This window comes from Lonchura striata, chromosome 29 (assembly GCF_046129695.1).
Source record: "Lonchura striata isolate bLonStr1 chromosome 29, bLonStr1.mat, whole genome shotgun sequence".
Lineage (NCBI taxonomy): Eukaryota > Metazoa > Chordata > Aves > Passeriformes > Estrildidae > Lonchura > Lonchura striata.
Window position 1 is genome coordinate 690430 of NC_134631.1, and position 12593 is coordinate 703022.

The following is a 12593-nucleotide window of genomic DNA, read 5'->3' on the forward strand; positions in this document are numbered from 1 at the left end:
GTGGTCATTGCCACCAGGTGGTCATTAACACCAGGCAGTCATTATCACCAGGTGATCATTGCCACCAGGTGATCATTAACACCAGGTGGTCATTAACACCAGGTGATCATTAACACCAGGTGGTCAGTAACACCAGGTGATCAGTAACACCAGGTGGTCATTAACACCAGGTGATCATTAACACCAGGTGGTCATTGCCACCAGGTGGTCATTGCCACCAGGTGGTCATTGCCACCAGGTGGTCAGTAACACCAGGCAATCAGTAACACCAGGTGGTCATTAACACCAGGCAGTCATTATCACCAGGCGATCATTAACACCAGGTGATCATTAACACCAGGTGATCATTGCCACCAGGCGGTCATTGCCACCAGGTGGTCATTGCCACCAGGTGGTCATTAACACCAGGCGATCATTATCACCAGGTGGTCATTGCCACCAGGTGGTCATTGCCACCAGGCGATCATTAACACCAGGTGGTCATTAACACCAGGTGATCATTGCCACCAGGTGATCATTGCCACCAGGTGGTCATTAACACCAGGTGGTCATTAACACCAGGTGGTCATTGCCACCAGGTGGTCATTAACACCAGGTGATCATTAACACCAGGCAATCATTAACACCAGGTGGTCATTGCCACCAGGCAATCAGTAACACCAGGTGGTCATTGCCACCAGGTGGTCATTAACACCAGGAGGTCATTAACACCAGGTGGTCATTAACACCAGGCGGTCATTAACACCAGGAGGTCATTGCCACCAGGCGATCATTAACACCAGCTTACCATCCACACCAGCTGACCATCGACACCAGCTGACCATCGACACCGGCTGACCATTAGCACCAGTTGACCATCGACACCAGCTGACCATGGACACCAGCTGACCATGAACGCCAGCTGACCATTGACACCAGTTGACCATTAGCACCAGTTGACCATCAACACCAGCTGACCATGGACACCAGCTGACCATCGACACCAGTTGACCATCTACACAAGCTGACCATTAACACCAGTTGACCATCTACACCAGCTGACCATCCACACCAGCTGACCATCTACACCAGCTGACCATTGACACCAGCTGAACATCTACACCAGCTGACCATCTACACCAGCTGACCATCTACACAAGCTGACCATTAACACCAGCTGACCATCGACACCAGCTGACCATTGACACCAGCTGACCATCTACACCAGCTGACCATTGACACCAGCTGACCATTGACACCAGCTGACCATCGGCACCAGCTGACCATCCACACTGGCTGACTATCCCCATACTCACCAGTTGATCATTAACACCAGCTGACCATCTACACCAGCTGACCATGGACACCAGCTGACCATCTACACTGGCTGACTATCCCCATACTCACCAGCTGACCATCGACACCAGTTGACCAGGATCATTACCACTGCTTGACCATCCTTAGCCCAGGTGATGTCAACACCAGCTGACGATTGACACCAGATGACCATCAACATCATGACCACCCCCATCACCAACTGACCATCAATATCAGCTGACCATCAACACCTGCTGACCAGGCTCATCACTGTTGCTTGACTGTCCCTAGCCTGGCTGACATCAACACCAATGGACCATCCCCGTTCCCACCAGATGACCATCAAGCACAGGTGACTGTCAACACCAGTTGACCAGGATCATTACCACTGCTTGACCATCCTTATCCCAGCTGATATCAACACCAGGTGACCACCTTCATCCCCACCAGTTAACCGCCAACACCAGCTGACCATCAACCCACTTGACCATAAACACCATAACCACCCCCACCACCAGATGACCATCGATGCCAGCTGACCATCAAACACCGGTTGACCATCAATAGCCATTGACCATCTCCATTACCACCAGTTTACCATGAAACACCTGTTAACCATTGGCACCAGATGGCCAACCCCACCATCTGACCATCTCCACCAGCTGACCATCAAACATCAGCTCGCCATCAACACCATGATCACCCCCACGTGTTGACCATTCCCATGACCAGCTAATCGTCAACACCAGTTGACCGTTTCCGTTCCCACCACTTGGCGACCAGTTCACCCCCACATGACCAGCTCACCATCACCAGCTGACCATTCCCAAGATCCACTGACCATCCCCATGACCAGCTGACCATCAAGCACCAGTTAATGATCCCCCATCCCCACCAGTTGCCCTCTCCCATGACCAGTTGCCCACCCCAATGACCAGTTGCCCACCCCCACTCCCAGTTACCCACCCCCACTCCCAGTTGCCCACCCCCATGACCAGTTGCCCACCCCAATGACCAGTTGCCCACCCCATGACCAGTTACCCACCCCCACTCCCAGTTGCCCACCCCCATGACCAGTTGCCCACCCCCACTCCCAGTTTCCCACCCCAATGACCAGTTGCCCACCCCCACTCCCAGTTGCCCACCCCCACTCCCAGTTGCCCACCCCCACTCCCAGTTACCCACCCCAATGACCAGTTGCCCACCCCAATGACCAGTTGCCCACCCCCATGACCAGTTACCCACCCCAATGACCAGTTGCCCACCCCAATGACCAGTTGCCCACCCCCATGACCAGTTGCCCACCCCAAGACCAGTTGCCCACCCCCACTCCCAGTTACCCACCCCCACTCCCAGTTGCCCACCCCCACGACCAGTTGCCCACCCCAATGACCAGTTGCCCACCCCAATGACCAGTTGCCCATCTTCATGACCAGTTGCCCACCCCCATGACCAGTTGTCCACCCCCACTCCCAGTTACCCACCCCAATGACCAGTTACCCACCCCCACTCCCAGTTGCCCACCCCAATGACCAGTTGCCCACCCCCATGACCAGTTGCCCACCCCAATGACCAGTTACCCACCCCAATGACCAGTTACCCTCCCCAATGACCAGTTGCCCACCCCAATGACCAGTTGCCCATCTTCATGACCAGTTGCCCACCCCCACTCCCAGTTCCCCACCCCATGACCAGTTGCCCACCCCCACGACCAGTTGCCCACCCCCACGACCAGTTGCCCACCCCCATGACCAGTTGCCCACCCCCACTCCCAGTTGCCCACCCCCACTCCCAGTTGCCCACCCCAATGACCAGTTGCCCACCCCCACTCCCAGTTGCCCATCTTCATGACCAGTTGCCCACCCCAATGACCAGTTGCCCACCCCAATGACCAGTTGCCCACCCCAATGACCAGTTGCCCACCCCCATGACCAGTTGCCCACCCCAATGACCAGTTGCCCACCCCCACTCCCAGTTGCCCACCCCAATGACCAGTTGCCCACCCCAATGACCAGTTGCCCATCCAAACTCCCAGTTGTCCACCCCCAAGACCAGTTGCCCACCCCAATGACCAGTTGCCCACCCCAATGACCAGTTGCCCACCCCCACTCCCAGTTGCCCACCCCAATGACCAGTTGCCCACCAAGACCAGTTGCCCACCCCCATGACCAGTTGCCCACCCCAATGACCAGTTGCCCACCCCCACTCCCAGTTGCCCACCCCAATGACCAGTTGCCCACCCCAATGACCAGTTGCCCACCCCAATGACCAGTTGCCCACCCCCATGACCAGTTACCCACCCCCACTCCCAGTTGCCCTCTCCCATGACCAGTTGCCCACCCCAATGACCAGTGGCCCATCTTCATGACCAGTTGCCCACCCCCACTCCCAGTTGCCCACCCCAATGACCAGTTGCCCACCCCCACTCCCAGTTACCCACCCCCACTCCCAGTTACCCATCTTCATGACCAGTTACCCACCCCCACTCCCAGTTGCCCACCCCAATGACCAGTTGCCCACCCCCATGACCAGTTGCCCACCCCCACTCCCAGTTGCCCACCCCAATGACCAGTTGCCCACCCCAATGACCAGTTGCCCACCCCAATGACCAGTTGCCCACCCCAATGACCAGTTGCCCAACCCCATGACCAGTTGCCCACCCCCACTCCCAGTTGTTCACCCCCACTCCCAGTTGCCCATCCAAACTCCCAGTTGCCCACCCCCATGACCAGTTGCCCACCCCCATGACCAGTTGCCCATCCTCATGACCAGTTGCCCACCCCCATGACCAGTTGCCCACCCCCACTCCCAGTTGCCCACCCCAATGACCAGTTGCCCACCCCAATGACCAGTTGCCCACCCCATGACCAGTTACCCACCCCCATGACCAGTTGCCCACCCCCATGACCAGTTGCCCACCCCACTCCCAGTTGCCCACCCCACTCCCAGTTGCCCACCCCCAATGACCAGTTGTCCACCCCAATGACCAGTTGCCCACCCCAATGACCAGTTGCCCACCCCCACTCCCAGTTGCCCACCCCCACTCCCAGTTTCCCACCCCCACTCCCAGTTACCCACCCCCACTCCCAGTTGCCCACCCCCCAAGCCCCTCCCCACCCCCCTCCCCACCTTGTTGGGCTTCACGGCGCGCTGCAGGTTCTCGATCCATTTGTCCCTCTCGGCCGCCGACCGACAGGCGAAACACTTGGTGCCCGACGCCGTCGTCACCTGCGGCCACCGCCCAGGTGAGCGCCACCCCGGCAGGGGGTGGAGAAACCCCCGGAATGCGCGGAAAGCTCCGGAAAGTTCCGGAAGGCGCACCTCGAAGCAGAACTCCTGGCCCAGGATGCTGCTGTGCACGGCCTTGATGATGGAATCCTCGTCCAGGTTCAGCTCCAGCGCCTCGGCCGCGCTCGAGGGGCTCAGCAGCGACTCGTGCGAGTGGGACTCCTTAAAGCTCTGCATCAGCCGCGCCCTGGGGGGGTCCGGAATCTCGGGAATTCCGGGAAGTTTTGGGGGGGGGGATTTGGGGACATTTGGGGGGGATTTGGGGACATTTTGGGGGAATTTGGGGGAATTTGGGGGAGGTTTGGGAGTGGGACTCCTTAAAGCTCTGCATCAGCCGCGCCCTGGGGGGGGTTCTGGAATTTTGGGAATTCGGGGCAATTTTGTGGGGGTGGATTTGGGGAATTTGGGGGGATTTGGGGGAATTTGGGGACATTTTGGGGGGATCTGGGGCGATTTGGGGACAATTTGGAGGAATTTGGGGCGATTTGGGGGAATCTGGGGGAGGTTTGTGCGAGTGGGACTCCTTAAAGCTCTGCATCAGCCGCGCCCTGGGGGGGTCCGGAATCTCGGGAATTCCGGGAAGTTTTTGGGAGGGGGATTTGGGGGCATTTGGGGGGGATTTGGGGACATTTTGGGGGAATTTGGGGCGATTTGGGGACATCTTGGGGAGGTTTGTGCGAGTGGGACTCCTTAAAGCTCTGCATCAGCCGCGCCCTGGGGGGGTCCGGAATCTCGGGAATTCCGGGAAGTTTTGGGGGGGGGGGATTTGGGGGCATTTTGGGGGGATCTGGGGCGATTTGGGGCGATTTGGGGGGATTTTGGGGACATTTTGGGGAGGTTTGTGCGAGTGGGACTCCTTAAAGCTCTGCATCAGCCAGGCCCTGGGGGGGATTTGGGGCAATTTGGGGACATTTTGGGGGGATTTGGGGACATTTGGGGGGATTTGGGGACATTTTGGGGGGATTTGGGGCGATTTGGGGACATTTTGGGGGGATTTGGGGACATTTTGGGGGAATTTGGGGGAATTTTGGGGAGGTTTGTGCGAGTGGGACTCCTTAAAGCTCTGCATCAGCCAGGCCCTGGGGGAGAATTTTGGGAATTACGGGAATTCAGCGGGGATTTGGGGGAATTTGAGGGAATTTGGGGGGAATTTGAATGGATTTTGGGGGGATTTGAGGGAATTTGGGGGGGATGTGATGAAATTTTAGGGGGATTTGAGGGGATTTTGGGGAGATCTTGGGAGATTTAAGAGGATTTGGGTAAATTTGACGGGATTTTTGGAGAAATTGCGGGGATTTATTTTTTGGATTTTGGGGGGATTTGATAGGATTTTCAGGAGATTTTTGGGGGCCTTTCGGGAGTTCCTGGTGGACCTCAGGGCTCCCACCTGGTGGGACCCCAAAGGGCCCCGGGGTGCCCCCAGGTGTTCCCCAGGTGTTGCCGGTACCTGTCACGCTCGGCGCTGTGGGAGCTGCTGGTCCAGTGCCCCCAAATGTCCCCAAATGCCCCCGTGGTGTCCCCAGGTGTGCCCTGATGTCCCCAGGTGTGTCCAGGTCTCCTAGGTGTGTCCCAGGTGTGTTTCCAGGTGTCCCCAGGTGCCCCCAAACTCCCTCAGGTGTGTCCCCAGGTGACCCCAAGTGCCTCCAGGAGTCCCTGTGGTGTGCCCAGGTGTGCCCAGGTATGTCCCAGGTGTGCCCAGGTATGTCCCAGGTGTACCCAGGTGTGCCCAGGTATGTGCCAGGTGTGCCCAGGTATGTGCCAGGTGTCCCCAGGTGTCCCCAGGTATGTCCCAGGTGTCCCCAGGTATGTGCCAGGTGTGCCCAGGTATGTCCCAGGTGTCCCCAGGTGTGCCCAGGTATGTCCCAGGTGTGCCCAGGTATGTGCCAGGTGTCCCCAGGTGTGCCCAGGTATGTCCCAGGTGTCCCCAGGTATGTCCCAGGTGTGCCCAGGTGTGCCCAGGTATGTGCCAGGTGTGCCCAGGTATGTGCCAGGTGTGCCCAGGTGTGCCCAGGTATGTCCCAGGTGTGCCCAGGTATGTCCCAGGTGTCCCCAGGTGTGCCCAGGTATGTGCCAGGTGTATCCCAGGTGCCCCCAGGTGTATCTCAGGTGTACCCAGGTGTATCTCAGGTGTACCCAGCTGTGCCCAGGTGTACCCAGGTGTATCCCCCAGTGCCCCGGGTGTATCTCAGGTGTACCCAGCTGCGCCCAGGTCTATCCCCGATGCTCCAGGTGTATCCCAGGTGCCCCCAGGTGTATCCCAGGTGTATCTCAGGTGTACCCAGCTGTGCCCAGGTGTATCCCCCAGTGCCCCAGGTGTATCCCAGGTGCCCCCAGGTGTATCTCAGGTGTGCCCAGGTGTATCTCAGGTGTACCCAGCTGTGCCCAGGTGTATCCCCAATGCCCCGGGTGTATACCAGGTGCCCCCAGGTGTATCCCAGGTGCCCCAGGTGTACCCAGCTGTACCCAGGTGTATCCCCCAGTGCCCCGGGTGTATCCCAGGTGTGCCCAGGTGCATGAGGTGTACCCAGGTGTATCCCCCAGTGCCCCAGGTGTACCCAGCTGTACCCAGGTGTATCCCAGGTGCCCCAGGTGTATCCCAGGTGCCCCGGGTGTATCCCAGGTGCCCCCAGGTGTATCCCAGGTGTACCCAGGTGTATCCCCCAGTGCCCCAGGTGTATCTCAGGTGTACCCAGGTGTATCCCAGTGCCCCGGGTGTATCTCAGGTGCCCCCAGGTGTATCTCAGGTGTACCCAGGTGTATCCCCCAGTGCCCCAGGTGTATCTCAGGTGCCCCCAGGTGTATCCCAGGTGTGCCCAGGTGTATCTCAGGTGTACCCAGGTGTATCCCCCAGTGCCCCGGTTGTATCCCAGGTGTACCCAGCTGTACCCAGGTGTATCCCCCAGTGCCCCGGGTGTATCCCAGGTGTGCCCAGGTGCCCCAGGTGTATCTCAGGTGCCCCCAGGTGTATCCCAGGTGCCCCCAGGTGTATCCCAGGTGTGCCCAGGTGTATCCCAGGTGCCCCCAGGTGTATCCCAGGTGTATCCCAGGTGCCCCCAGGTGTATACCAGGTGCCCCAGGTGTATCCCAGGTGCCCCCAGGTGTATCCCCCAATGCCCCGGGTGTATCCCAGGTGCCCCCAGGTGTATCCCAGGTGCCCCAGGTGTACCCAGCTGTACCCAGGTGTATCCCAGGTGTGCCCAGGTGTATCCCAGGTGCCCCAGGTGTACCCAGCTGTACCCAGGTGTATCCCCCTGTGCCCCGGGTGTATCCCAGGTGTGCCCAGGTGTACCCAGCTGTACCCAGGTGTATCCCCCTGTGCCCCGGGTGTATCCCAGGTGTGCCCAGGTGTACCCAGCTGTACCCAGGTGTATCCCAGGTGCCCCCGGGTGTATCCCAGGTGTGCCCAGGTGTACCCAGCTGTACCCAGGTGTATCCCAGGTGCCCCGGGTGTATCCCAGGTGTGCCCAGGTGTACCCAGCTGTACCCAGGTGTATCCCAGGTGCCCCGGGTGTATCCCAGGTGCCCCCAGGTGTATCTCAGGTGTACCCAGGTGTATCCCCCAGTGCCCCGGGTGTATCCCAGGTGTATCCCAGGTGGCCCCGGGTGTATCCCAGGTGTGCCCAGGTGCATGAGGTGCTCCAGGTGCGGTACCTGTCGTGGTCGGCGCTGCGGAAGCGCGGCAGGATCTGCCGGAAGCTGCTGGTCCGGTCCAGCTTGGGCTGGCTCTTGGTGCGCTTGATGGAGCTCTTGAGGCGGCGGCTCAGGAAGCCTTGCTGGGGACAGGGGTCACACAGGGGTCACACAGGGGTCACACAGGGGTCACTGGGGTCACCGAAAGGTCATGGGGGTCCGTGGGGTCTGGGAGGTCACCCAGGGGTCACAGAAGCGTTGGGGGTCAAGGGGTCACTTTGGGTCAGCAGTCATTGGGGTCACAGGGTCAGGGGTGGTCATTGGGGTCACTGAGGGGTCACAGGGTCACTGAGGAGTCACTGGGGTCAGTGAGGGGTCACAGGGTCACTGAGGGGTCACAGGGTCAGGGGTGGTCATTGGGGTCACTGAGGCCATTGGGGTCACTGAGGGGTCACTGGGGTCACTGAGGGGTCACAGGGTCACTGAGGGGTCACAGGGTCAGGGGTGGTCATTGGGGTCACTGAGGAGTCACTGGGGTCACTGAGGGGTCACAGGGTCAGGGGTGGTCATTGGGGTCACTGAGGGGTCACAGGGTCACTGAGGGGTCACTGGGGTCACTGAGGGGTCACAGGGTCACTGAGGGGTCACAGGGTCAGGGGTGGTCATTGGGGTCACTGAGGAGTCACTGGGGTCACTGAGGGGTCACAGGGTCAGGGGTGGTCATTGGGGTCACTGAGGGGTCACAGGGTCACTGAGGGGTCACTGGGGTCACTGAGGGGTCACAGGGTCACTGAGGGGTCACAGGGTCAGGGGTGGTCATTGGGGTCACTGAGGAGTCACTGGGGTCACTGAGGGGTCACAGGGTCAGGGGTGGTCATTGGGGTCACTGAGGGGTCACAGGGTCACTGAGGGGTCACTGGGGTCACTGAGGGGTCACAGGGTCAGGGGTGGTCATTGGGGCCACTGAGGTCATTGGGGTCACTGAGGGGTCACTGAGGGGTCACAGGGTCAGGGGTGGTCATTGGGGTCACTGAGGCCATTGGGGTCACTGAGGGGTCACAGGGTCACTGAGGGGTCACTGGGGTCACTGAGGGGTCACAGGGTCACTGAGGGGTCACAGGGTCAGGGGTGGTCATTGGGGTCACTGAGGGGTCACAGGGTCACTGGGGTCAGTGAGGGGTCACTCAGGGGTCATGGGGGGATCATTGAGGGGTCCCCACAGGGGTCATGGTGTCCATGGCGACAGGCGGACGTTGCCGTGGCAACAGGCCACGGGCCACAACCACAGCCAGAGGCAGAACAGCACCACAGTTACCATGGCAACGGGTCACTGGGGACGAGCTGGTTACCATGGCAACGGGTTATTCTGGATCCGGTTACCTGGTTACCATGGCAACGGGTTATTCTGGATCCGGGTTACCTGGTTACCATGGCAACGGGTTATTCTGGATCCGGGTTACCTGGTTACCATGGCAACGGGTTATTCTGCATCCGGGTTACCCGGTTACCATGGCAACAGAGCATCCAGGACATGTTACCTGGTTACCATGGCAACGGGTTATTCTGGATCCGGGTTACCCGGTTACCATGGCAACGGAGCATCCAGGACATGCGTTACCTGGTTACCATGGCAACGGGTTATTCTGGATCCGGGTGACCCGGTTACCATGGCAACAGGTTAGACCAGACTTGGGTTACCTGGTTACCATGGCAACGGGTTATTCTGGATCCGGGTGACCCGGTTACCATGGCAACGGGTTAGTCTGGATCCGGGTTACCTGGTTACCATGGCAACAGGCTATTCTGGACCGGGGGGAGGTACCTGGTTACCATGGCAACAGGTTATTCTGGATCGGGGGGAGGTACCTGGTTACCATGGTAACAGGTTATTCCAGATCCGGGGTACCTGGTTACCATGGTAACAGGTTATTCTGGATCGGGGGGCGGTACCTGGTTACCATGGCAACAGGTTATTCCAGATCCGGGTTACCTGGTTACCATGGCAACGGGTTAGTCTGGATCCGGGGTTACCTGGTTACCATGGCAACAGGTTAGCCCAGACTTGGGTTACCTGGTTACCATGGCAACAGGTTAGTCTGGATCCGGGTTACCTGGTTACCATGGCAACAGGTTATTCCAGATCCGGGTTACCTGGTTACCATGGCAACGGGTTAGTCTGGATCCGGGTTACCTGGTTACCATGGCAACAGGTTATTCCAGATCCGGGTTACCTGGTTACCATGGCAACGGGTTAGTCTGGATCCGGGTTACCTGGTTACCATGGCAACAGGTTATTCCAGATCCGGGTTACCTGGTTACCATGGCAACAGGTTATTCTGGATCGGGGGGCGGTACCTGGTTACCATGGCAACAGGTTAGCCCAGACTTGGGTTACCTGGTTACCATGGCAACGGGTTATTCCGGATCCGGGTTACCTGGTTACCATGGCAACGGGTTAGTCTGGATCCGGGTTACCCGGTTACCATGGCAACAGGTTAGCCCAGACTTGGGTTACCTGGTTACCATGGCAACAGGTTAGCCCAGATCTGGGTTACCTGGTTACCATGGCAACAGGTACCGCAGGGTTACCGCGGTGACGGGCAGCGAAGCATCACGGTTCCCACGGTGACAGATGCAGGAGGAGTTTCCATAGCAACAGGAGAGTGGGGACCACAGGAATCATTGTCACCATGGCAACGGGGGGTGTGCAATGGGTCACAGTAACCATGGCAACAGGCACAACCGCGGTAACCGCGGCAACGGCTGTCTGGGTACCACGGTAACCATGGCAACGGGTGTATGATGGGGCAACCACGGCAGTGGGTGCATTGGACCGTGGTAACCATGGCAACGTGGAAATAATGGCCGCAGTAACCATGGCAACCACGGTTGACAGGGGACAACAGCAACCATGGGCAACAGGTGTACGGTGTTGGGGTGTACCACAGTAACCCCGGCAATGTGGGAACGGGGACCAGGGTAACCGTGGCAACGGGTGTGTGATGCGGTAACCATCGCAACAGGCGCGCAACGGGGTAACCATGGCAACAGCTGACAGCTCACAGGGCCCACGGCAACGGGTGATGGGGGGGGGGAACCACCGCAGTAACCATGGCAACGGACAGCCCAAATAACCTAGACAATGTCTGGGGGAATGGGGGGGGAGCGTGGTTACCGTGGCAACATGTGATGGGTGACAACGGTAACCATGGCAACAGGTGATGGGTGACAGTGGTAACCATGGCAACAGGTGATGGGTGACAGTGGTAACCATGGCAACTGGCGATGGGTGACAACAGTAACCATGGCAATCGGCATTGGGGGGACCTCAGTAACCATGGAAATGGATGACAATGGTAACCATGGCAACAGGTGATGGGGGGACCACAGTAACCATGAAAATGGATGACAATGGTAGCCATGGCAACAAGTGATGGGTGACAATGGTAACCACGGCAACCGACAATGGGGGGACCTTAGTAACCATGGAAATGGATTACAACGGTAACCATGGCAACAGGTGATGGGTGACAACGGTAACCATGGCAACCGGCAATGGGTGACAATGGTAACCATGGCAACAGGTGATGGGTGACAATGGTAACCATGGCAACCGGCGATGGGGGACCACAGTAACCATGGAAATGGATGACAACGGTAACCATGGCAACAGGTGATGGGTGACAACGGTAACCATGGCAACCAACAATGGGGGGGACCACAGTAACCATGGAAATGGAGGACAATGGTAACCATGACAACAGGTGATGGGTGACAACGGTAACCATGGCAACCAACAATGGGGGGACCACAGTAACCATGGAAATGGAGGACAATGGTAACCATGACAACAGGTGATGGGTGACAATTGTAACCATGGCAACAGGTGATGGGTGTCAACGAGAACCATGGCAACCGGTGATTGGGGACCACAGTAACCATGGAAATGGAGGACAATGGTAACCATGGCAACAGGTGATGGGTGACAATGGTAACCATGGCAACCAACAATGGGGGGACCACAGTAACCATGGCAATGGATGACAATGGTAACTATGACAACAGGTGATAGGTGACAATGGTAACCACGGCAACAGGTGATGGGTGACAATGGTAACCACGACAACCGGCAATGGGGGGACCACAGTAACCATGGAAATGGATGACAACGGTAACCATGACAACAGGTGATGGGTGACAACGGTAACCACGGCAGCAGGTGATGGGTGAGAACGGTAACCACGGCAGCAGGCATGCTGGGACCACTGTAACCATGGCAGCAGGTGATGGGTGACAATGGTAACCATGGCAACGGCTGTTGGGTGACAACGGCGACCACGGCAAGGATGCGAGGTTCACAGTAACCATGGCAACGGCTG

General features: G+C 58.3%; 1 protein-coding gene across 19 annotated transcripts in view; it reads right to left on the reverse strand.

The window, feature by feature from the left end:
- Positions 1-12593, reverse strand: part of SYNGAP1 (synaptic Ras GTPase activating protein 1) — a 59425-nt gene that overhangs the window by 31161 nt on the left and 15671 nt on the right. For 17 of the 19 annotated variants that reach the window (XM_077788991.1, XM_077788981.1, XM_077788989.1 and 14 more), the window contains 4 exons: positions 8236-8357; positions 6032-6142; positions 4618-4771; positions 4426-4524 (listed from right to left, as the gene is read on the reverse strand). In XM_077788991.1, the coding sequence (XP_077645117.1) occupies positions 4426-4524; positions 4618-4771; positions 6032-6142; positions 8236-8357 (486 nt within the window). The remainder of the gene's footprint in view (positions 1-4425; positions 4525-4617; positions 4772-6031; positions 6143-8235; positions 8358-12593) is intronic. The other 2 variants (XM_077788987.1, XM_077788997.1) reach the window with 1 other exon arrangement.